Source organism: Trichosurus vulpecula, chromosome 5, assembly GCF_011100635.1.
Source record: "Trichosurus vulpecula isolate mTriVul1 chromosome 5, mTriVul1.pri, whole genome shotgun sequence".
In the NCBI taxonomy this organism is placed as follows: Eukaryota; Metazoa; Chordata; class Mammalia; order Diprotodontia; family Phalangeridae; genus Trichosurus; species Trichosurus vulpecula.
The window spans coordinates 272,131,221-272,158,060 of NC_050577.1; the positions used below are offsets into that span (position 1 = coordinate 272,131,221).

General features: G+C 40.0%; 1 protein-coding gene across 2 annotated transcripts; it reads left to right on the forward strand.

Annotated features, from left to right (window-relative positions):
* Positions 1-627: 627 nt before the first annotated feature.
* Positions 628-10,977, forward strand: LOC118850437 (keratin, type II cytoskeletal 2 oral-like). Of its 2 annotated transcripts, none has more exons than XM_036759836.1 (10): positions 628-1,179; positions 2,261-2,481; positions 3,488-3,548; positions 5,597-5,692; positions 6,396-6,560; positions 6,682-6,807; positions 8,165-8,385; positions 9,588-9,622; positions 10,502-10,591; positions 10,736-10,977. In XM_036759836.1, exons 1-10 carry the CDS (start codon positions 628-630, stop codon positions 10,975-10,977), a joined length of 1,809 nt encoding a protein of 602 aa, XP_036615731.1. The 2 variants fall into 2 exon arrangements, with proteins under 2 accessions (XP_036615731.1, XP_036615730.1); XM_036759835.1 differs by having other exon boundaries at positions 10,502-10,549; positions 10,688-10,977.
* Positions 10,978-26,840: the final 15,863 nt, after the last annotated feature.

The following is a 26,840-nucleotide window of genomic DNA, read 5'->3' on the forward strand; positions in this document are numbered from 1 at the left end:
TCAAGTATGCTTGAAAGAAGTCATTCTACCACATGCTTCTGTGTCATGGATTGCATTGTCGTTCAGTCCCTATAAAGGATCATAGATTTTGAGCTGGAAGTGATCTTAGAAGTCACTAAGTACAACCCTACTATTTTATAGGTGAGGAAACTTAGGTCCCTTTAACTGAGGTTAAATAATTTGCCCAAGGTAAACCGCAGAACTGGGATTTGAGTCCACATTTCCTGACTCCAAATTTAGTATTCTTTCCATTACACTATGTTACCATTGAACCCCAGTTCCTTTCCTCCTACTGCACTGGCACTTATTGCTTGTATGCCTAAGGCCCAATTGGTAGAGGAAAGACTCACCTCTTTTGTCAACTGGGGCAAGTTTGGGGTGATTAAGCTATGAAAGCAAGGCTATTTGGGGCCAGGGGATTATCTCCGAGGTGTGTTTGGGAACCTAGAACTAACTTATTAACTTGGAGGCAAACCAAACCCTTTATGACTCTTAGCTAATTGCCTGCCTCTCCTTCTACCAAGCCTCACTTCTTATCGGTATATAAATGCCAGGCCTCACTGGCATTTCTATCCCTCTACCTTATACTCTTCTCTACTCTTCCCTGAGAAGCTCTTTAATTTCACCATGAACAGACAAGTCTGCAAGACCTCAGGCAGTGGGAGCCAGGGCTTCTCTGGCCGCTCTGTGGTAGTCTCTGGCAGCAGCCGCATGAGCTGCGTGGCACGCACAGGGCGCTCTGGTGGAGGAGCTTGTGGGTCTCGTAGTGGGGCAGGTGGCTTTGGCAGCCAAAGTCTCTACAATCTGGGTGGCAGCAAGAGCATCTCCTACAGTGTGGCTGGTGGTTCCAGGGGTGGGGCCTTTGGCTATGGTGGTGGACGCAGCAGCTGTGGAAGTGGCTTTGGGGGTGGCTTTGGAGGAGGCAGGGGGGTAAGAGGTGGCTTTGGAGGAGCTGGTGGCTTTGGAGGAGCTGGTGGTTTTGGTGGCCTGGGTGGCTTTGGAGGAGCTGGTGGCTTTGGACCTGGTGGCTTCCCTGGTGGGATCCAAGAAGTGACTGTCAACCAGAGTCTCCTGCAACCCCTCAATGTGGAGATTGACCCCCAGATTGGTGCTGTGAGGACTCAGGAGCGGGAGCAGATCAAGATCCTCAACAACAAGTTTGCCTCCTTCATTGACAAGGTGAGGGAGCTCCCATTGAGCCAAAAGAAGTGCTATTGTTTTTGGCGATTGGTTATGGGAGGATATCCCAAGAATGGTGACAGTGTCAGGAAAACAAAGGACTTGAATGCTTTTCTTAATTCTGCCATGATATACTGTGTGACATGGAAGAAATAGCTCACTCTGTTCTTTTTTCCCCCTCACATGTAATCTGGGGTAAGGATTCTTGTTGTGGTCTCACCCCATGACATAGGGTGAGGATAAAGGAGAGGGGAAGTAAAAGTGAGGTCTGGGGGAAGAAAAGAGTTGAAGTTCAATCTTACAGTTTCCTTTCCAGCATTTATGGTGAGCAATAGGCCTACAGGTAATCAAAATCTCATCAGCATTTGTTCATTCTTGGAGTGCATTTTCATATCTTTCTTTGACTCTAGACTTATCTTCCTTATATTATGAATTGGCTAATGTGAAAATGAGCTTACAATCTCTTAAAGTAGTGGTTCTCAAAATTTTCCATGGTATTAGAACTCTTCAGTTAAAAAAACAAACAACTTTGGCAGAACCCCTGTAATCAGATCCTCTAAGATTATTATATTATATTTAATACACAATTAACAAACAGCATGAAGCTCATTAAAAAATCCTAGCAAACTTTGGGTGTTTCATGTTTCCTTTCTGTACAGTTTGAGAAACACTCTTCAAAGGCATAGAAATGCATAGACATGGATGAATGTGGTGGATGTCATGAAGAAGTTAGTTCTGGACTTAAGATTAGCTCTGGATAATCCAGAAACTGGATAATTGAGAGTAAGCTTGTAGTAGTGGAAATGTATGAGGATGACTGAATCATATTGTTACTTTTCTTGCTTTACTCCTCAGTGGAACTGACAGTAATGAAAATTTTCAGAATCCAAAGATCTTCCCTTCTGTTGTGCTTTCTCCTCAATGAGAACCTTGGGTTTTTCTATAATTGAAGGGGAAGGAGAGGATGATCCAGATGGAAGGCCTGGAGTGGGGCTGGGGTCAAGACTAGCCTTGAATGGAGATATCCTGGCCAATCCTTGTCCATCCAATATGATGTCTTGTCTCTCCTGATGCTCTGCAGGTGCGGTTCCTGGAGCAGCAGAACAAGGTTCTGGAGACCAAGTGGAACCTGCTCCAGCAACAGGGTGTCAACTCTGTCACAGGCACCAACAGCCTTGAGCCCCTCTTTGAAAGCTACATCAGCAACCTTCAGAGGACTTTGGATGGGCTCCAGGGGGAGCATGGGAAACTGGATGGGGAGCTGAGGAGCATGCAAGAGCTGGTGGAAGACTTCAAAAAGAAGTGAGTGCTCCAAACTCCTCTTGGAAGATTAGCAGCAAGGCGTGGTCCTAACTGGGGCTTTTCATTGCTCCTAACTGAATCTTCAGTCAACATCCTTAGATTGATTGATATACTAAAGTATAGGCAACCAGAGATTTGACCCCAATTAAGCACCAAAAGGCTTGGCTCTAGAATATAGAAATAGGAACAAGAAATAGAAATTTCAGAGAGAGGAAAACTTAGGCTTGATAAAATAAAAAGCTCCCTATTAGAGCTGACCCAAATAGAATATGCTGTGTTGGGAGGCAGCATTTCCCATTACTGGAGGGCTACAAGAAGACACTGAATAATACTTGTTGGAGATCTTGTAAAGAGGATTCCTACTCAAGCATGAATTGGACTACATAGCCTCTAAGATCCCTTGATTCTTTGATCCAGAATGGAATGACCCCCAAATGAAGGGAGATTTCTACTCCTGGGACTGTACTAGGTTGGGGAGAGGAAAAAGGGGAGGCAATTGTATTTGGAGCTCCTGTAATAGCCTGGCCACCTGGCTCCTTAAGGATGGTTGGGTTTATTTTGGTGAGGTTATTCCTAATGGATGATAGCTCTCAAAAGACATAACCTTTTCTTCTTTCCCTAGCAATATCCCCAATTCCCTATGTTTTTAAGAGACAATATTATACAGATTATGGGATTTGGAGTCAGAAGAACTGGATTTGAATCCTAACTCTACTACCCTTGTGATTTGGGCAAATCATTTGTCCTCCCTAGGCCTCAGTTTCCTCATGAACTAGGTTATTTTTAAAGTCCCTATCAGTTTTCAGTCCTATGTTCTAGGAAGTTATCCTTCCTCTAGCTTAGATATATGAGGAGCAGAGGGATGAGGTTCAGAAAGAGAAGAATCCCTTTCTGATGAGAGGAGAGAGGGAGAGAGAGATTTTGCTTGTTCCTCTAGAGTTTCTCCCTCCTTTTTCTTTTTACCCCGAGATGTCACTGTCCAATTCTGTGTCTTTCTATTCTGCAGATATGAAGATGAGATCAACAAACGCACAGCTGCAGAGAATGAGTTTGTTGGGATCAAAAAGGTGAGTGAGATAGGATTGGTTAAAGATTCTCTTCTTGATGGTTGTCACCCTATAGCAGGTCGAATCAGCAATGCTTTAGGGTTTGTCCATCTGCTTTTTCATAAATGGATCCTGGAGGGGAAAAGTTCTTTATGAGGAGAAAAAGATATTTTAAGAAATAGCATTGCTGCTATTTTTACCAACAATATTGATACACTAATTAACAGTGAACATATGCAACATCAATATTTCACAGTGCATAGAGTGCCAGACCTGAAGTCATAAAGACTTATCTTCCTACGTTTAAATCTGATCTTAGACACATACTAGTGTGACCCTGGGCAAGTCACTCAACCCTCTTTGCTTCAGTTTCTTCATCTGTAAAATGAGCTGGGGAAGAAAGTGGCAAATCACTCCAGTATCTTTGCCAAGAAAGCCCAAAATGGGCTCACAAAGAATCGAACATGATTGTAACAACTGAACAACAACAAAAATTGGGCATCATTAATAGTCACCAATTATCATAATAGTAATAGTGTAGATTTGCACATGTTAGAAATCTTGAGGAGCTTGGTAATAACATTAACTCATTTCTCTGTAAATCGGGGGTCCTCAAACTTTAAAAATGTTTTGACAATTGTATTTTAATATAGTTTGTTTCCTTTGTAAACCTTTGTATTTTATTTTATGCATTTAAGAGCATTACTCTGAGAAGGGTGTTGTGCATAGATTTCTAGGGGCCTAAGAACTCAGATGGGAAAAAATTACACCTTTATTTTAATCTAATTGGTTTTCTTTTTAATCATATGTATTTGAATTGCATTTTCATGCATGATGCATTGAATGGATCGAAAACATTAGGCGTATGTGCATAAGGGAAGAGAACAAGCATTTATTAAGCACCTACTATGTGCCAGGCACTGTGCTAAGCACTTTACCAATATTAGCTCATTGGATTCATGCAACAACCCTGTGAGGTGGGTGTTATTATTATCTCCATTTTAAAGCTGAGGAAACTGAGGCAGACTTAAGTGACTTGCTCAGGGTCACATGGCTAGCAAGTTTCTCAGGCTGGATTTGAACTCAAGTTCATTATGTGCTTTCTCAGACTGCCAAAGGGATCCAGGACTGCCAGAGGCTTAAGAAACCCTGCTTAGTGCCTTTAAGGCTTTCAACAATTCTGTGAGGCATGCTGTACAAGTGTTATTACTCTCATGAAAAATTGATGTGGGTACTGGGAAGAGATGGTGTAGTGTAGTGCTTAGAGGACCACATTTGGAATCAGAAAGATGTAGGTTCAAGTCCATACTATCAATGTGACCATTGGCAAGTTGTTTAATTTCATAATCTTCCTGGCAACACTTTAAGACTGTAAGTTACAGTTGTCATCTGCGTTGGTGCTAAGAAGTTCCCTGTCAGGGATTCCCAACTACGTTGGAATCACATTTCCAGATTCTCCTTTCTTCCCCCACCCCCAAGCCCCACAATGCCTCCAGACTGAGCATAATATACTGGTGTAAATTCAGAAAGTAGGACTATTGAATGAACTTTTGTCACCTAACCTGAAGCATTATGCCCCAGAAATTGAAGATTATCCTTCCTTGTCTATTAGGACCCAAGTCATATAATATGTTATGATTAGAGCAATCAGAGACATTTAAAGAAAAAAATTAGTGATGATCAGGCCTTGGGGTAGTGGAAAGAAGGCTGGATTTGGAGTCAGAAGACTTGGATTCTAGTCCCAGCTCTATTTTTTTACTAGCTGAGATTTTGGGTAAGTTGTGTCCTGTGAGTCTCAGATGCCTTACCATTTAATGAGACCAGTACTTATACCACCTACTTCACAGTGTTGTTGTGAGCAAAGATGCTTTTTAAATCCTAAAGAAAGGATTTTATTATGAACAGAATAATTTAATGGAGTTATGTGTCAAATGAATAATAGCCAGAGAGGGACAGCCCCAAATGAAGTTTACTTTGGAAAAGGTCATTCATTAAGAAGAAAGTACACAGTGTGAGAGGGAGCATTGAGTATGAGGGGTAAATTTCTGTGTTCTTGTTTTTTCCCTCAGGATGTGGATGCTGGTTACATGAACAAGGTTGAATTGCGGGCTCATGCAGACAGCCTGACAGATGAGCTCAACTTCCTGAGAGTTCTCTATGAGATGGTGAATACCATTCCTCTATCTACCCCAACTGTTCTGTACACATCCCCTCAGGCACCTGAATTTGGTTTCTTGTCAGCACCATGGAGAGGGCAATGATGATCTGACCTTCTTGGGGATGGGGATGTGACCTTCACATACTACCAATGATATTTAAATAGTAGTAGCTTCAGAGAAAGGCTGCTTAACTGCCCTCTCTGATCATCCAGATTTGGTTGGGCCTTAGTGTTTTCCTCAAATGTTCTTTTCCTTCCTCCTCATCCTTAGTCTAGCCCCTGCTGCATCTATTCTCCGACTCCGTCCCCAGCCTACACCACCAGTGTCCTCAGCCTCCCATCCACCATCCACACACAGAACACGCTGGGGATGAGGGAAAAAAGATTTCATTTCTATTAGTCTTGCTGCCTGATTTTTATTGGACCCTAAGTCTGATTTCCATCAGGCCTTCCCTGTCTTTTCAGGAGCTTTAACGAGTGATTTCTTTATGTGAAATAACTTGACATATTGACAGTTTTCCAGATTTCTTTAAAGTTTGCAGCCTAGTTTCATTTAGGCTAAGATCAAACCCCAAATTTAAGCTTTTTTTCTGTTTGCCTCATTCTTGGCATGGTCTTTGTGGTATCTCTTCCTGTTTCAACACTGGGTCTTTCCATTTCCCCAACCCTTGTGGCCTGAGAGTGGGTGAGTGACCGTTTCTGTTCTACAGGAGTTGTCTCAGATGCAAACTCATGTCAGTGACACCTCTGTGATACTCTCTATGGATAACAATCGCTGCCTCAACCTGGACAGCATCATTGCTGAGGTCAAGGCTCAATATGAGGAGATCACCCAGAAGAGTAAGGCAGAAGCTGAGGCTGCATACCAGACCAAGGTAAGTTTTCCTCTAGTCTATCTCTCCATCTCTTTCCTCCCTTCCCTCCATGGAGAACTATGTCCAGCATTGAGCTGAGAGTACCTCAGCCTTAATCCAATCATCTTGATTTACATGCCAGCTTGGAGAGCTGCAGACCACAGCTGGCAGATATGGTGATGACCTGAAGAGCACCAAGAGTGTGATTATGGAACTCAATAGGACGATCCAGAGATTGCGAGCTGAGATTGAGAATGTCAAGAAACAGGTGGGATATAACTCTGCATAGCAGGGGCTGGGCTTGAGACTTCTCCAATGTTCTGAAGACAGTGGGACAATAATGGATACGTGTTGGGTTCAGATTAACAGAGGGAATATTTGGGCTTTTTGGGAGAGAGGGAGAAGCAACTGACCACTTCTACCTTTCTAACTCTTTCTCCTTGTAATATCTTATGGGATATTGTAGGCTCTGGAAGGTTTTTTTTTTTGGTAAGTAGTGTTTTCCCCCCAATTACATGTAAAGAGAGTTTCCAACATTCATTTTTTTAAAATAAGATTTTGAGTTCCAAATTTTTCTCCCTCTCTCCCTTTTGCCCCTCCTCAAGATGGCAAGCAATCAGCTATAAGTTATACATGTGCAATCATGTTAAACATATTTCCACATCAGTCATGTTGTGAAAGAAACAGAACAAACAAAAAAAGGGAAAATAATATGCTTCAATCTGCATTCAGATTCCATAGTTCTTTCTCTGGGTGTGCACAGTATTTTCCATCATGAGTCTTTTCGAATTGTCTTGGATCATTGTATTGCTGAGAAGAGCTAAGTCTATCAAGTTGATCATTGCACAATGTTGCTGTTACTGTGTAAAACGTTCTCTTGGTTCTGTTAACTTCACTCAGCTTCAGTTCATATAAGTCTTTCGAGGTTTTTCTGAAATCTTCATCCTCATCATTTCTTATAGCACAATTTGCCATTACATTCATATCCCACAGCTTGTTCTGCCATTCCCAAATTAATGGGCATCTCTGGAAGCTTTTGGACTTCTAGATGTTCCTTCTGGGGTAATGAGAAGATAGAGTTGATTTCTGCTGCAGGCACCAGGATACACTGGAATGGTCACATGAAAAATCCCTGGGGTGGAATAATCTCCCCCTTATAGCAAATAGCCAAGAGAATGTCTCACCAGAAGGAACATCTAGGAGGTTAAAAGCTTCCAGCAACTATAAGATAGTCCACTCAGTTCTTGAGGAGCATTTGTACAAGGAGGCATAGTATGAGTCTACAACTTTTTGCTTAGCTCTTGTGAGGGATGACCCCTCACAAGAAGGCCATTATTCAATAAAAGGGCTTTTTTATAACAGACCAGCAAATAAAGCCAAGGACTTACTAGCCTAGATTTCTCCAGCCTGTGGAAGAAACTTGGTTTCCCTACCTTTAGTACACATGAATCACGATGACCAAATTGTAGACTTGACTCCTGTCTGTTTCCACAGTGTATGCCACTGAGGATTCTTCCTTAGGAGAGAAAGGGATATTGGAAGGGCAACAAATATCTTTCTAAGAGAGATTGAGATTCATCCTGTTCACTTTGCTAACCCCTCTCCCACTGCTTTCCCTCTCTCAGAATGCCAATCTTCAGGCAGCCATAGCTGAAGCTGAGCAGCATGGGGAGCTAGCCCTCAAGGATGCCCAGGCCAAACTCCAGGAATTGCAGTCCGCCCTGCAAAAGGCCAAGGATGACCTGGCCCGCTTGCTTCGGGACTACCAGGAACTGATGAATGTGAAGTTGGCCCTGGATGTTGAGATTGCCACCTACAGAAAGCTTCTGGAGGGCGAGGAGTGCAGGTGTGGAACTGGAGGGGCGAAACCTTGGTTGGCTTAGGCTTCATAATCATCTCCGCCATTATTTGGAACTGGGCTTTGCTGGAATTTCTAGCTTGATGAGGGAGACAGAGCATAAACAAAAAAAAATGAAAGCATTTTTCTAGTGCAATATAGAGAATAATTATAAAATGCTTAGCACAGCGCCTGGCACATAATAAGAGCCATATAAATGTATTTCATATACATACATGTGTGTGTGTGTGTGTGCGCTGTGTATGTTGTCATTTAGGTTTTTCTAAGCAAAGATATTAGAGTGGTTTGCCATGTACTTCTCCAGCTCACTTTATGGATGAGGAAACTGAGGCAAACAGGGTTAAGTGACTTGCCCAGAGTCACACTGCTAGTAAGTACCTGAGGCCACATTTGAACTCAGGTCTTCCTGACTCCAGGTTTGGCACTCTATTCACTGTATTACCTAGCTGCCCCATATAGAGAGAATTATATTATGTTAATATCATATCATATAATATGCTAATTATACTATATTGTATTATATTATGTTATATTATGTTATCATGTCATATATATTAAGGTATCATGATATGGTAATAATACTAGCTAGCATTCATAAATACATACACATTATATATATTATATATATGTATCACGGTATAGTAAGAATGATAATAGCTACCATTCATAATGTGCTTTAAGGTTTATAAAGCACTGTACATGTACTATCTCATTTGATCCTCACAACAACCCTGGGAGGTAGGTGCTATCATGAGACTCATTTTGCTGATGAGGGAACTGAGGCAAACAGATGTGAAGTGACTTGTCCAAGGCCACACAGCCTGCAGTAGAATTGACACTTGGATTTTCCTGACTCCGAGCCCAGTACTCTTTTCCAGCTGCCTCTGATACATAGCAAGAGCAAAAGTCTCAGCGTCAGGAGAGACCTGGGTTGGAATTGTGGCTCTGAACCTTATCACTTGCGTGTCTTACCTCACAGGGTTATTGTCTTGCCCTAGACAGTTGCCAGCTATGAGATCCTGAGCAAGTTACTTAACCTCTGAGTCTGTGTCTCCCCGTCTATAAAATAGGGATAATAGTACCTATCCTATGGAGTTGTTGTGAGGAGATAATATTGGGCATCTGCTTTCGATTCTCTGTTGCCCTTAGGGGAATTGTGGGAATGACTTTTTCTCTTGTTTTCTTTTTAGAATGTCAGGAGAGTGCCAGAGTGCTGTGAGCATCTGTAAGTACTTCTTATAAAGAGTCTTTACTCTGATTGGGAGCGGGAGGTTAAAGAGAAGAACAATCCCTACTAATTCAGGTTACCTCCCCCCCATGTCCCCACCCGGTTGATTTGTTTTGGGCCACTAAGATTGTGTCTGTTTCAGTCTCTTGGTTGAGGGTCCAACCTATAAGATTGTTGGGAATTCCTGTACTGTCTGGGAGGTGGTTTTGTCCTAAAGATCACCTCTCACTAGAGGGTGGTTTCCAGAATTCTCAATGTTCTGGCATCCTAGGAATTTAATACCTTTTGTAAAATATTGAGCAGGAGACAAGTTGGGTACTCCAATAACCTTAGGAAAGCCTACCAGAAATGAATTAGAGACTCTTCAAGAATAGGAAAGAACTTCAGAAATCATATGGTATAGTGGGAAGGGCACTGTTTTGAGTGAGGGGACCTGGGTTCAAATCTCCTTTCTGATACTTACTGTGATCTTGGCCAAATCACTTAACTTCCCTGGGCCTCCATCTGTAAATGGGGAAAATAGGACTAGTTGGCTTCTGAGGTCCCTTCCAGCTCTGTAGCTATGCTCCTATGTGCCTGGGGGAGAAGCTTTTTTTTTTTAACAGCCTTTCTGATAAGGGAACCATCCAGCTTTTCTTAAAGAATTTCAGAGATGGCTTCCTAAGGCATTTCTGTCAACTGACCTTTCATAACCCTTTCCCACCCACCATCTTGTTTTATCCTTACAACTCCTTTGTGAGAGAGAAAAGAAAAAAGGCAGAATTCAGATTCTGCCCATATGACGTTGACAGTAAAGATAGAGTTAGGATTTGCATCCAGATCTCCAGCCTCCCTGACTCCTTGGTTGAGCTGGGTGTACATTTTTTTTCCCTCCAGCTGTGGTGAGCAATGTTACCAGCAGTAGCACCAGTGGTGGTTTTGGTGGCAGCCGTGGCAGCTTCGGAGGAGGAAGTGGAAGTTTTGGTGGTACCAGCAGTGGCAGTTACCTCGGTAGTGGAGGCAGCATTTCTGGGAGCCGGGGGGTTGTTTCTGGGAGCCGAGGGGGTGTTTCCGGGAGCCGAGGAAGTGCTGGCAGCAACTTAGGGGGCCTCCAGACCTCTGGAAGTGGAGGACACAGCTCTGGAAGCAGCCTGCAGACCTCTGGAAGTAGAGGATACAGCTCTGGAAGCAGCCTCCAGACCTCTGGAAGTGGAGGATACAGCTCTGGAAGCAGTCTCCAGACCTCTGGAAGTGGAGGATACAGCTCTGGAAGCAGTCTCCAGACCTCTGGAAGTGGAGGATACAGCTCTGGAAGCAGAGGCAGTTCCAGCATTCACGTGTCTCAGACCAGCTCCAGCCAGCGCTGCAAGTAATCTCACAACAATGAACAACAATCTCGCACCCCACATGGCCTGATCCAATTGTCTACCTTTATTTCCTTCCTTTCCTGCTCAGCATCATCTTTAACTCCCTACTCTTCATCAATAAAATACCCTTGGCTTTCCCATCAAAAACCCTAAGGAATAGATTCTTTATCCCCCTAAGTCTCTTAGGCAGCAATGAACTTGCAACCTGTCTTCTCTCTCTTATCAATAACCAGTTTTAGCCAGACTTGTCAATTGGTCTTGAAAGCTGGATTACTGTGGCCAACCCAAAACTAAGAATGGAGATATCTCTGAAGGAATCTTGGCAATGGCAGGCTCTTACCTCTAGCCTGTGCCAGTGCTAGCACTGATGCTGGGCCTTCACAGTCTACCCTGCTTCTCTCTGAGTTTTCTTTATATCCTGGAGTCAATGGTCCAGGTCAGGAACTTTTTAGCATCTTTTGTGGTAGAAGGTGACTTGCCCTGGTTTCTAGAAGCATAATCCCACAGTCACACTGGGGGTTGGGCTGGAGTATTGAATGGATAAGATCTTTTGACTACCAATTGCTGTGGGTGTCATGGGTACTGCCACTTCTCCTCCTGTCTTCCTAGCTTTCTCCTTGTGTCCACAATGCCTTGGGCTGCTCACTTGCATGGTGAAGAGCATTTTGCACCTTCTTACTTCAATAAATTGCACAGTTTCGCAACCTGGTTGTTGAATTGTCTATCTTGAACATTTTCACAGAATCACAGAGTTGGCAGGGACCTCCATAGCTATCTAGTCTAACCTGTACTCCAAGATATAACATACCAACCCAATAAGGAGTCATCCTGCCTCTACAGTTATCCCTCCCACATCATAGGGTTAGGAGCATGGGGGTTAGGGGCATGGTGCTCCTGTGATCTGGAAAATCCATGTAAAAATTTTTGGCCTTCTCTTTGTACCAGAGAAGAAGACTGAATTTTTTCTTTTTCTTTTGTGGGGAATACAGTACCTTATTGTAAAATTTGGGTTAAATATTTTTCTGTGTCTTTTGCTGGCCTTCACATGTTATCTGTAGCTTCCCCCCAAAATTTTCATTTAATTTCTTATAATGGCATGATATATCAAAACAACGATGTGGAAAGTTGCAATGTGGAAGGGATAATTGAATATAAAGATGTCTACTGAGGGGAAACTTCTCAAGGTGGCTTCTCATTCCTTTTTTTTTTTTGGACAGCCTTATTGTTAGAGAGTTTTTCCTTGGCATCAATCCTAAATCTGCCTCTGCAAATTGAGCCCATTGTTTCTGGAGGAGATAGAAATTCTTAGGCTGGTAGATCATGGAAAGATCTGCTACTACTCATTTTATGTCAGGATCTGGCCTTGCCATAGAGAATTCACTCCTTTTGAGGATTTTCAAGCATGTTTCTCTCAGCAGGGTCATAGAAGAGATTGTCTCTGGTATCTCCAGAGGAATTAAGCTTAGGTATATATAGCTTTGGAGCTTCTGGGAAACAGTGTGGGAAGGCTGTGGACGGTACACCTATGGCAACCCTCTTCACCATGGGGTCACTGGAATAATTATTTTGATCCAAGGTGTGACTCACATCTACTTAAAATCCTAGTTTGTGAATCTTTTCCAATGGATCTACCTTTTCTCTAGTCAGTAAAAGGACAGTCAGTTCAAAGAAGAATAAATCAATGAAATAACATAGTAACTGAACAGAACATTTTCCCTATAACCAAATATGCATACCCTCAGTGAGAAGAGTGAGCATACTGAGAGATCATGTGATGAAAGTGTGTGAGGAACACACATATGGGGGACACATAGAGTCACTGATTTTTAGTTGAAAGGGACTCAGTTTTTTTAATAGTATTTTATTTTTTCCAATTACATGTAAATATAATTTTCAGCATTCATTTTTGTAAAATTATGAATTCCAAAATTTTCTCCCTCCCTTCCCTCCCTGTAGCCCAAGACAGCAAGCAATCTGATATGGGTTATACATGTACAATCATGTTAAATATATTTCTATATTAGTCATGTTGTGAAAGAAGAATCAGAACAAAAGGGAAAAAGCATGAGAAAGAAAAGAACAAAACCAAAAAAAGTGAAAACAGTTTGCTTCTATCTACATTCAGATTCCATAATTCTTTCTCTGGATGTGGATAGTATTTTCTATCATGAGTCCCTTGGAATCGTCATGAATCATTGCATTGCTGAGAAGAGCTAAGTCTATCATAGTTAATTATCACATGATGTTGCTTTTACTGTGTGCAATGTTCTACTGGTTCTGCTCACTTTACTCAGCATCAGTTAGTGTAAGTCTTTCCAGGTTTTTCTGAAATCTGCCTGCTCATCATTTCTTATAGCATAATAGTATTCCATTACATTCATATACCACAGCTTGTTCAGTCATTCCCCAATTGATGGGCATCCCCTCAATTTCCAGTTCTTGGCCACCACAAAAAGAGCTGCTATAAATATTTTTGTACATGTGGGTCCTTTTCCCTTTTTTAATGACCTTTTTGGGATATAGATCTAATAGTGTTATTGTTGGATCAAAGGGTAAGCAGAGTTTGGGTGCCCTTTGGACATAGTTCCAAATTGCTCTCCAGAATGGTTGGATCAGTTCACAACTCCACCAACAGTGCATTAATGTTTCAATTTTCCCACATGTTCTCCAAAATCTATTATTTTCCTTTCCATTTTCATTTTCCTTCTCCAACATTATCACTATCATTAGCCAATCTGATAGGTGTGAAGTGGTACCACAGAGTTGTTTTAATTTGTATTTCTATAATCAATAGTGATTTAGAGCATTTTTTTCATTGGAAGGGACTTTAAAGGTCATTGAATCCAAACCCTCTTAATTTACAGATGAAGAAACTGAGGCCTAGGGAGCTCAAATGATTCACCCAGGGTCTAGCAATTAGTGAGTGTCTGAGGAAGGATTTGAACTCAGGTCTTCCTGGCTCTAAGCCAAGCATCTGTACCACACTTGGGGAGGGACAATTCATGCCTCCAGTATGATGTTATTGCACTGCCTTCAATTGGCTTGCTCTGATGAGGGTACAGTGGTTAGGATTTGGTGCTCTCCCAGAGACTGTACTCTCATCATTCACCCCTCAAACAAATGGGACCCAAATTCTTTTGGGATCCAAGGGAGTTCCCACAGTCTAAACCCCATCATTCCCCCCTTAAACAAACCCCCTTGAACCTGATGGGATAGTCTCTGGGAGCCCCCTTGAACTCTCCTTGAATCTTCCCACTAGATGAGATTTTTGCCTCAGGCCATAGGCCTTTCATTATCACTAGGCCCAAATCTCTACCTAGCCTTGCCCTTTATTGTCCAGCTACTTCCTACCCTTAATCCCAGTCTCTTGGTTCCTGGAGTCTGACCTCATCCCAGTCCCATCAAGCTCCTCCTTAGACTCCTCCTCAAGACCCTCCCTAAACCCCTCCTCCCATCACCCCAGGACCACCCTAGATCCCTCCTACAATCTTTGTGTATAGAAGTCTCATCTTGCCTCCATGAAGGCGCTCAGATTCCATCTAGCTCAGATTGAATCTGGCCCGCTTGTGAAAACAAGTGTCACAGAGGATAAGATTTCTTAAGACAACCCATTATGGTGAATCCCTAATAAACTTTGTCTTTTTCTTTGGCTGAGAAGGCTTGAGTCGAATTCTTTTGGCAGGACCTGGTGTGTTGGTATTTTGGGGTCTCAAGCACCCCTAGAAACCTACAGTTCCCACCATCATCATTTTTCTTTAATCTCATTGGCTCCTCCCTTAAGGTAATGTATCCCTGGAGATTGTTGCTTGTTCCCTGCTCTTTAGGAAGGGACATTTCTGCCTCGATGGAATCTTCATTCCACTGGGGTACAGTAGCAAGAAGCTCCATTTAGGGCATGCTGACAGTTCTCTAGGTATATAATTATTTTACTTAACCAACAAAAGCCGGGCAGAGTTCCCTGAAACCATGGCCTTCTGTTACAGAAAATGACCTTACTTACAATTATTCAGTCTTTCATTCCCGTAAGATTCTTTCTGGCTTGGCTGCACATGAATCTGAGATGGGACAAAAGTAACCAAAGGAAGAAAAGTCAATATTATCCATCTACTTAGCCCAGATTCCTATATTATGCAAATTCATCAATAGCAAGGCCTAATTGCTTTTGGTTCTATGATTTTGGTTTCAGTTTTTGGAAAGTCTCAGTCTTTCTTTATGTATTCTATATGTATGTATATTACCTGAGAAGGAGCCCATTTGTAATGGAGAATTTCCAGGGTGGGGCCCACATACCTACTTAGGAGTTATGTTGGGGGATGGGGTTGCTAAAGGGTCCTGGAAGCCTCATGTGTGTGTGTGTGTGTGTGTGTGTGTGTGTGTGTGTGTGTGTGTGGTGGGGGGCGGCATACATAGTTAGAGATATAAACCTCCTTCCCTTCAGGAAACCTGTGGGTGATCCTCCAGAGGCACATGGTGGTGGGAGACACAGAAGACAGTAGAATGATGAGGGGGCTGGAGACACATGGATTGTGCCTGTTGATTGATCATGGCCTTGATGGCTAGCAACCTTCTCCCTGCTAAGTGGCAAAGATGGAGAACAGCATGATTCTGTTTTTTTCTGTCACTTCCTTGCTCTTGCTCCTGTGAGAGAGAAGAAAGCAGAAAATCCTCTTTACACAAACCCATTACTCCTTCCTTTCTGCAGAAAGCCCCAGAGCAAGGCAGGCCCAGGAAAGGAGAGCAGAAGAGGCTGTTGAGTCTGGCGCAGTGAAATCATATGTGAGAGAAGGTGTGGGTAGATAGAAGAGTCAGGTTGGAGGCGCTTGATCCCTCTTGTCCGCCCTTTTCTCCTCCCCTCACCCCATAATCCCAAACCTGGTCTTAAACTTGGTCTGCAACTCTGGAATCTGAAGAGGATCAGAAAGAATCCAAGTCAACAATCATTTATTAAGCACCTACTGTGTGCCAGATATCTTGCTAAGTGCTAGGGATAAAGACAAAAATGAAAACTTTCTTGGCTTTCAGTTCTACTGGTTAAAAACAATGGGTACACAGATGTAACAATGCAAAATACATATAAAGCAAATGCAAGATAATTTTATCGGGGAAGCAGCTATAGGGAAGTAGCTGCAAACCTATCTGTCTCCCAGACAAATCAACCTATGGCTGTAAAAACTCACAGGGAATTGCCCAGGGCCCTGAAGGATACTTTCTGGACTGTCCTTCATTCTTCTTGAGCTAATCATGGACTTTCTTAAGCTTTGAGAAACACTTCTATTTTTTCTTGCTCTCCCCTACCTCATCTTCATTGCCTGTCTAGGGTTCTGGGTCACTTGAAAATGTGAATAATTGAGAGCTCAGAAGAAATATATTCCCACATCTTAAAGGTTCCAGATCATGGGCTTGCTTTTCCTTTCCCACTTGAACAATTCTTCCGTTGGCTGGGGCTACACACTTGACAAATCTTTTGGTTACTCTTAGGGTTTTTTGCTAAATGTTTTAATTTTATTTTCTCCCTCTACCATTGCCTATTCTAGGCTCTTCATATGTTGGAGATAAGGGTTATCCAGTAATAGTCCCAAAGTAATTTAAGTGGCAGAAGTTCCTATAGAAAACCTTTAAGGCCATGCCACTAAGGGGTGGAGTATGACAGGAATCATAACTACCATGTGGGCTAGGCTAGTTTTGCCTTAACTTGGTATTGAAACTGTCTTTGAGAATTAATTGTTTCAGGGGACTAAGGCCTGGGCTGTTGACATTGCTTCCTGGTGGCCAAAATACAAGAAGCCAGTAATGAGGTGCCAGCAGCATCTCTGATTGAAGTGTCAGCAGCTTCTACCTGACGAATCAGCATATCCAATAAAGAGGGAAACTACATCTGAATACATCAATGATGAACCCGTATGGAATATCCTTTCCTTTCTCTGGCTAAATAAACATCTATTAATGTTAACAGTTTTATGGATATATCATTTTTTTCCAGTATTGAACCTGGACTATAAGACCAGTCTATCATCTCCCTCATTCTGAATACCAACACTAATTTTTTTTATGCAACCTAAATTTGAACAAGCTTTTCAAACCACTACTTCCTATCATTGACTTATTCAGCTTGAAGATCACCAAACCTCCTCTAGATATTTTTTCCCATGGTCTCTTACAATCAGCACTTCAGTTTTTGAATCCCTATATTTACATATTAAATAAGTATATATATGTACATGTATATATATATATATATATATATATACACACATGCATATACACAATGCCACTTATCTATATTGAATTTCTTCTTATTAGATCTGTCCAACTATTTTTGTCCATCTTTTTAGATACTGACGCCACTAACATATTGTCTATTCCATCCATATATAAATCATTCAGAAACTTCATAAACATATTAATGATGCCTAGATAATTTATAAAAATATTGAACAGAACAGCTCAAGGGACATTCTGCTAGAGCAGCAGTGTCAAATTCAGAAAGAAATGGAGGCCATTAAACCCAACATGAGGAAAGCAATATTATTTATATTGTATTGCATTTTATTTATTTTGTTAAATATTTCCTGCTTACATTTTAACCTGGTTAAGACTGGGCATGGGAGTATTGTTACCACGTGGCCGGCTGGCCATGTGTTTGACATCTTTGCACTGCAGTCCTCTCTTGCCACATTGACATTGATTCAGCAATCACTTCTCTTCACCCAGTTCTAAACCTGCCTGACTGTGCTGTTACATCTCTCCATCTTATCCACAAGGACAAGAATGTAAGAGATCTTGTCATAATGAAATCTAGGTATAAAAAAATCTGTCAGACCAGCATGTGACCAGTGGCCAGCACTGACCATGTGTGCAGTCAAGTAACTCTGGCCAAAAAAAAGATCTTAGTTTGATATTACTTTTTTTTGAAAGTTCTTATTAATTTATTGCTGGCAAATGCATATTATCGAGTCTTGGCTATAGTGATTATAAAATGCTGCTTTGGTTCACTTTAAAATTTTTAAAATTTATTTTATTTTTAATTTATGGAATAAAACAGGTACTTTCCATAACATAGTATTACAAAAAATGATGATTGCACATGAGACTTCAAATTTATTATGTACAACTTGCTAATCCCAGTTGATAGCTTGACATTTCTTATTGTTAATGAATGCATGCTGGAGGAAACAACAAACCTATAGAGTTAGAATCAGAATTCCTGGGTTCAAGTCCCAGCTTTAACCTATAGTAGATGTGTAACATTTAACAAGCTTCCTAAGTCTCAATTTTGTCATCTCATAGAATGAGGATAATAATATATTATCTATCTTACAATGATGTTATTAAAAAAAATCAGTGCATAAAACTTTAAAGCACTGTATAAATGTGGGATTTTATTTTCACCACTTCCCCTTCTAATTGCTCATAAACTAAAATTATAGTACATCAGAAGGAGAACTTGATTTGGATTTGGAGGACCTGGGGTTGCATTTTGGCTCTGTCACTAACAAGCTATGTGACTTTGGGGAAAAAATCACTTTAATTCTCTGGGTCTCGGTTTCCTCATCTGTAAAATGAAGGGGTTGGATTAGATGCCTTTTGAGATTCTTTTTGGCTCTAGCTCTGTGATCTATGACTTAGTGATATGTTTATGAGTTTTTACCAGGAACTGAATTTGAGCTCGTCTAGGGTTTGAAAAATGTAACTTTATTCCTTTTAGAAAAACAATACAAAAACAAAACAAAAGTAAAAAAAAACCCCTCAAAACTGGATTTAGCATCTCATTATTTGTGCATTTCTTTTAGGGTGTGTAACTCCTTCCCTGTGCATTCTCTAAAAGTCTTGGCCATGCTCTCCCACAAGTTTGCCACAAGGGGTTGAACCAAAGGGTTGAATATTTTCTTTACTTTCTTCTAACCTTTTGAGGGTGGCAGCAGAGCCCAACATCAATCAAGACTTTACTACAAAGGCTTGAGAAGAAAAGAAAACAGGAAAACAGACCTTTAAAGGGGAAGGAGATAGATTTGGAAAATTGATGGTTTTGAGAAATCCAATGCAAAGAAAATGTAAGTTGGATCAAATAAGGAATAGAAAGCTTGAATATCATTAATAAAATGATCACAGATTCATAGCTGGATGGGACTTTCATGGAGACTTTACCCAGTCCAGCCCTCTCATTCTATAAATGAGGAGCAACAAATCCAGTGCTTTCTCTGCTGCATCCCACTCTCAGTCAATAAAAGAATAGCTAGGTCAAGGAAGATAATTAAAATTTAAGATTCTCTGCAAAACCAGAAAGCTGATAATATCTATTATTATTGACTCAAATGCTTCACAGTGGGGCACAAATCACTAGTAAGGCACTTGTAAGTTTCCTCTCAGATGTAATCCTAACTGCTCCTTTCTTAATAGAAAGCATCACATATCTATTATGTTACCAAAGATGAAGACACCAATGACTTCTCTGACTGTAGGACAATTATATGTTTACATACTCTCTACAAAGCATTCACAGCTTACATTACTGAAAAACAAGCTGTGACCATGTAAAAGCAAATAATATATCCATTGGAGAGAAAAAAGAGTGTGCCCCAAAGTTTCAGGGGTCCAAAGAACAACTAATTATTGGCTCAGCAATTATTGAACAAGCTGCTTGACAGCACAATAACATTTATGCTGCCTATTGCGAAGCCTTTAGCTCAGGTCCACACTCATGGTCTAAAAACTAATAATAGCTAAAATTTATATAGGACCTACTATGTGCCAGATACTGTGCTACGTTCTTTACAATTATGATGTCATTCTTATCCTCACAAGAACCCTGGAAGATAGGTGCTATCATTAATATTTTATGGTAATATAATATGATACAATAATATACACTGTTACTGATATTTTTGTCGATGAAGAAACTGAGGCAGACAGAAGTTAAGTGACTTGCTGAAGGTCACACGATAAAGTATCTGAGGTTGGATTTGAACTCGTGCCTTCCTGACTGCAGGCCCAGAGGTCTATCTGCTGTACCACCTAAGTGCCTAGCTGGCTTGTTCAAATACTGCAAATATGAATTATACACCTAATAGAGTGAGAATGTTAATAATAAAAACAATGATAGCTAATATTTATACAGCACTTACTATATGCCAGGCACTGTGCTAAATGCTTTACAAATATTATCTCACTAGATGTTCACAACAACCTTGGGAGGTAGGTGTTACTATTATCTCAGTTTTACAGATGAGGAAACTGAGTTAAACAGAGGTTAAGTGACTTTCCCAGGGTCACGCAGCTGGTAAGTATCTCAAGCTGGATTTGACTTTGACTTGAGTCTTCCTGACTCTGGGCCTGGAGTACTATCCATTCATTGTACCATATAGCTGGTTTATTAATATACTGCAAACATATATGATAGACCTAAATAAAGTGAGAGTGTTAAGAGTATTGTGTTAATGCGAAGAATTAAGAGTATTAAGATGTCCATATGGAAAAAACTTTTTTTTCTGTTTAAAATATGTTACCAACAGAATAATGGCAAGGACAACTGATATAAAACATGGCATTTTTTTTTCAGGAAGATAGCCTAAACTCATTCAAGTTTTGTTAAGCTCAAAAGCTTAACATTACTATTTCTTAAATAGCACCAAACATACTTCCATGTTAAATGGGAGGGAAACCAAAATATCTTATTAATTGTTTGATGTAGAGAGATGTCAACAAGCATAGGTTTTCAGTGAGAAACATATTAAGCATGTCTTTCATCATGTAGAATCTTTCTTCAATGATATAAAAAATCTCATTTTGAGTATAAAATTCTTAGTATCTTTTGTTTTTGTGTCATCTATAATTCCCAGTGTATTATTGCTTTGTTGGATCTATTTCTATCAAGCATACAATTAATTAAAAAAATTACTTGTTTTTTAAATCTTTTCTTTTCAAATTTTGAGTTCCAAATGCTTTTCCTCCCTCATAGCCTTTTCCCCATCCATTGAGAAGGCAAGCAATATGTTATCAATTATACACGTGAAATCATGCAAAACTTATTTCCATATTAGCAATATTTCAAAAAAAGTAAGAAAAATAAAGTGAGAAAATTAATCTTTAATATACACTCAGCATTCATCAGTTCTCTCTCTGGTGGTAGATAGCATTTTTCATCATGTGTTCTTTGGAATTATCTTGGATCATCATTACAACTTTGCTGTTAATGTGCATAATGATCTCCTGGTTCTTCTCACTTCACTTTGCATCAGTTCATATAGGTCTTGCCATGTTTTTCTGAAATCATTCTGCTTATCATTTCTCATAGCACAATAGTACTCCATCACAGTCATATGCCATAACTTGTTCAGCTACTCCCCTATTGATGAGTATTCCTTCAATTTCTAATTCTTTGCCACCACAAAAAAGCTGCTGTAAATATTTTTTGCACATGTAGGTCCTTTTTCTTTTCCTTTGATCTTTTTGGAGCATAGACCTAGTAGTGATATGACTGGATCAAAGAGTATGTACAGTTTTATAGCTCTTTGGCCTAGTTCCAAATTGTTCTCCAGAATGGTTGGATCAGTTCACAACTCCACCAACAGTTCATGAGTGTACCTATTTTTCCCTCATCCGCTCTAGCATTTGTCATTTCTGGTACCTCAGAGTTGTTTTAATTTGTATTTCTTTAATCAATAGTGATTTAGAGCATTTTATATGACTATAGAAAGCTTGAAAATTTCTTCTGAAAATTGCCTATTTATACCCTTTGATCATTTATCAGTTGGAGAATGGGCTTAAATTCAGAAATCACATTGAACCAGTGGATGAAAATGAAACTTACAAATACCATGGTGTTTTCCAGGGGAGAAATTCGAGAAGAAAATTATCAAGCAAATTACTATGGCTGAATACTTTCAGAGAATTATTATCATCCTGAAATCAAAGCTAAACGGGAAAGGCATGTTTAAAGCAATTCACTCTTAAACAGTAAGATTTTTAATGGACACTTCCAGAACTATCAAATGGATCATAACAGATTTGGAAAACATCCTGACAACAGCCCTCTCATTGTTGAAGAAATTCAAGGCTTGTCACCCCAAGGCAGCTATAGAAAAAGTAATACTTCTTTGCCAAAAAAGAGGAAAAAGATTGATAGACATAATTTTAAAGCACATGATAAACCAGTTGCAAGCTTACAGAAAAGTTTTTGGAACATGCAGTTATCACTTCTTGAAGCAACAGGAAAAGTTGATAACAGGTAAACACCAGTGAATTTGTCAAATGTAACTGAAAGTGGCTCACCTCCAGATGGAGTCTCTGAAGTGGCTACAATCCAAAAACAGAACATCTGTGCTGGCAGTGGTGTAAAAAAATTACTGAATCTTACGAATTTCATTTGTCGGGATGAAGGGATTTATGAAGTCAATTCAGGATCAGGCCGTTTTTGCCAGAAATTATAGAAGGGTTATCCTTAAGTAGTTCGAATTTAATGATATAAGTTGTATATAATTTATATATAATATACATAAGTATATAATTTAATGATATAAGTAGCATGTAAGCAAATATATAATACCTGCATAAGTATTTCCTTATGTAAGGAAATAGAACAAACTGTACAATGTATCACTAGACTGTAAAACAGAAGCTACTGAAAATCTAGCAGTGTTTAGGGTTGTTAGCATTTGTGTTGATCATCAAGGAGGCTGTTGCAATAGTCTAGGAAAAAGAGATGAGAATCTGAACGAGGGATGTTGCAAAGGAAGGAAACAAACATTTACCAAGTGTGAGAGGCTGGTGTTACTATTTTACAATTGAGAAAACTGAGGCAGTCAGGGCTCAAGTGACTTGCTCAGGTTCATACCGTAAATGTCTGAACTGTATTTGAACTCAGGTCTTGCTGACTCCTAAGCTGGCACTCTATGCACTGAGCCACCTAGCTGCTCTACTGCCTTACCTACCTGCCCATAAATGAATTTTACTCTATCTACTGAGCCATCTAGCTTCCTTTAGAGAGGAAAGGACAGATAGGAGTGATATTGTAGAAAAAAGATTGACAAAAAATATTGTAGAAAAAAGATTCACAAGGTTGAATAAAAATGATTGATATAGGGTTGGCAACTGATGAAGAAGAAGAATCATAGATGACAGATTTAAAGACTGATTGGTTGGAAGAATGTTAATGTAATCAACAGAATTAGGGATATGGCAGGTTTGCAGGGGAGTTCAGTTGAATTTGTTGGGTTTGAGGTCCAACGGAACATCCAGGTGGAGATTTCCAGCATCAATCTAGATCAACCTCCTCATTTTACAGAATAAGAAACTGAGACAAAGAGAGTTGAATTAAGAAGAAGCGTGGTATAGTGTTAGAGTTCTGAAATGGAAAAGACGTGTTCAAATCCTGGCTCTGATGCTTACTAGTTGTGTGACCATGGATAAGTCACTTAACTATTTTGTGACTTTTAAGTTTCCCTCAGGCTCTAAGTCTATGATTCTATGATCCCCTGATTTGCCCAGAATCATAGGTCTGGTGTAATATTGTAGAGGGAGTACTAGCCTTGGAGTCAAAGGACTTGGGTTTGAATTTTGACACTGTTACTTGCTAGCTGTGTGACCTTGGGTAAGAAAGTTAGCCTCTCTGAGCCTCATTTTCCGAATCTGTTAAATGGGGCTAATAACATTCATAATGCCTATCTCACAGCTTTGCTGTGAGGAAAGTACCTTGCAAACCACTTGATTCATAGGGGCTATATGTATAGGAGCGGCAGAACTGTGACTAGGACCCAGGTCTTCCTAGTTCCAGTCCAGTATGCAGAGCCACTAAGTGGCATGGTGGATAGAGTGCCAAGCCTGGAGTTAGGAAGACCTGAGTTCAAATCCAGCTACAGACAATTACTAGCTGTGTGACCCTGGGGAAGTCAATTAACCCTGCTTGCCTAAGTTTTCTCATCTGTAAAATTACTGGAGAAGGACAAGGCAAAACACTTTGCCAAGAAAACCCCAAATGGGGTCATGAAGAGTTGGACATGACTGAAACAACAAATGCATTATGTCTTTCTGTTTTCTGATGAGTTGGGCATATTTTTGCTGATTTAATAAGATTGTGGCACGATTAAGCCATATGAAATGACCATTGTTGTTCTTATCTATATGTTCATGTTTATGATTTATTTAATGCTGAATTATCAGGGAAGGCTTCTAAGGAGAAGGGAGTGGTAAACAGTTTGGGGAAGTAGGGGAATAACAGGGCTAGATGGAGAGATATCCACTCTAACTCAACCATCAAGGTTAATAAGTTGAATCTTTTTTTGGCGGGGGGGTGAGGCAATCTGGGTTAAGTGAGTTGCTCAGGGTCACGCAGCTAGTAAATGTCTGAGGCTGGATGGGAACTCAGGTCCTCCTGACTCCAGGTTGGGCACTCTATCCACTGCGCCACCTCCCTGCACTTAAGTTGAATCTTTTAAAGAAGATGTTCTGCATTATTGAAGCTATTATTCCTCACTAGTAAGAATATTCCATATTTGGATGCCAGGCTGAGTCAGACTTTTAATGAACAGTCCACAACCTAGGCACAGGGGTTTAAACTAAACAGTAGCAATCCTTTATAAAGGAAGTTTAGTGAGAACCCTTGATTCACAAATTTAGTAACTGTTCTTCCCTGGTGCAGACATTAACACCTGCTCACTCATACAAAATAAAACCAGTTAAAGTGATGACTCAACTCTTATGATGAAGAGTTGGACCCTTTCCCATTTATGGCTAATCACACTGGCCTCCTCCTACCCTGGCTCTAACTCTGCACCGTATGCCCCATCACAGACTGCTGACAGAATGTATAACCGGCCACATTCACCCTCACAGAAATACAGAAGCCTTTTTTCTATGCACTCCCACTTGTAGGCAGCTTTGGAAGAGGAGATGGTGCGTTGACCATTATACGTAGAACTAATCATGACATCTATATTCCATAAGGTTTATAAAGTTCCTTTCACATTGCAATCTCATGAAGTGTATAGCATAAATATTATCATTCTCATTTCACAGGTGAGGAAACTGAGCCTTAGTGGCACAAAGCGACTAGCCTACAGTCAAATAGTAACTGCCTGAGCCAGGATTCAAACCCAGGAAATGTTTAAAAGTAAAAGAAATCCTTTGAGAGGGTTCATGACTCTTAGCCTTCCCATTACCAGCCATCGGAAACCAGACCTTAAAGATTTAACCCTTTGGTGCCTGGAGCTCCTGTCTTTGGGCTCCCTCTCTCTTGATGGCTATTTGCCTCAGTTTCTCTAGTTCTCTTCTCTAGCTGTACTTCATTTCACTCTCTGGACAAATTCTTGCTATCTGCCTTTACTCTCTATCCTACAACCACCTCCTCCCCTTTTCAGGCCTTGAGCCCTAATCAAACCATCTTTGTCACTGATCTTGGAAAAGATGTCTCCATCTTCTCCCTTATGATTTCACTTGTAACTATAAGGTTTGTAACTTTCCAGACTGAAATATCTTTACCTGGCTACCAATGTCCTATCTGTGTTGTCTCCTCTATTAGAATATAAACTTCTTAAGGGAAGGAACTAGCTTTACTTTTGTATTTTTATCACAATGCTTGGATCAATAGTAAGAGCGTAATACATTTCTTTCACTCATCCATTCAATAGCAAATTTTTAGATGGTATCTTGGTATCATTTTAAAAATGACATACCTATATTCTAGGTATGCATATATGAATATATATTATCTATCCATCCACCTCATCTATCCATCCATTCCATCTATCCATCCATCCCTCCATCTATCTATCCATCTATGTATGTATGTATGTATGTATGTATCTATCTATCTATCTATCTCTCCTTTCAAAGAGATTTCATTTTAGACTATAGCCTATATTCAGGGTCAGCTTCTAGTCAGAACAATACAAGTAAAAAGAAATGTACGTTGGAGCTTAACTATGAGCCTAATTAGGGGAGAGTAGCATTTGTTAGAGTTCATTATGGTTCTCATTTAATGGAGTTTAGTTACTGAAGAATTATGCATTATCTTTAGAGGTCATCTCAACTGTGCAAGGCAGTCTCAGGACAATCCTTTGTATCTCTACAATATATCTCAAATATTTACACCATATCTACCTCTACAATATATTTCCACAATTTATCTACCTTTACAAATATCTATCCCCATGTTTACATTGCTACTGATACTATCCTAGGTCAAATACCCACTACCTTTTGCTTAGACTGTTATCCATAGATCTGATAGGTACATTTTTCTATGCTCCCCTAATTTCTTAAGATATCACCCTTTGTGTCTAAATCATGTACCTATTTTGGCTCTATCTTGGTATATGGTGTGAGATATTGTTCTATGCCTACTTTCTGCCAAATTACTTTCCAGTTTTCCAGTAGATTTTCTCTAATAGTAAGTTTTTGCTCCCAAAGCTTGGATCTTTGGGTTTATCAAACACTAGATTACTATGGTCATTTACTTATGTATATTATGTACCTTATCTCTTCCACTGATCCACCATTTTATTTATTAGCCAATATGAAATTGTTTGGATGATTATGGCTTTTTAAAAGAATATTATTTTGTTTTTCCCAATTACACATAAAACCAATCTTTAACATTTGTTTTTTAAAATTTTGAGCTCCAAATCCTCTTCTTCCCTCCCCTTCCTTGAGAATGCAAGTAATTTGATATAGGTTATACATGTCCAATCATGGAAAACATTTCCATATGTGGTGAAAGAAAACACAGACCAAAAACAAAAAAAAAACAAGCAAAAAATCATAACCAAAACACCATGAGAAAAATAGAATGAAAAATAGTATGCTTCAATTTGCATTCAAATTCCATCAGCTCTTTCTCTGGATGAGGATAGCTTTTTCATCATGAGTCTTTAGAG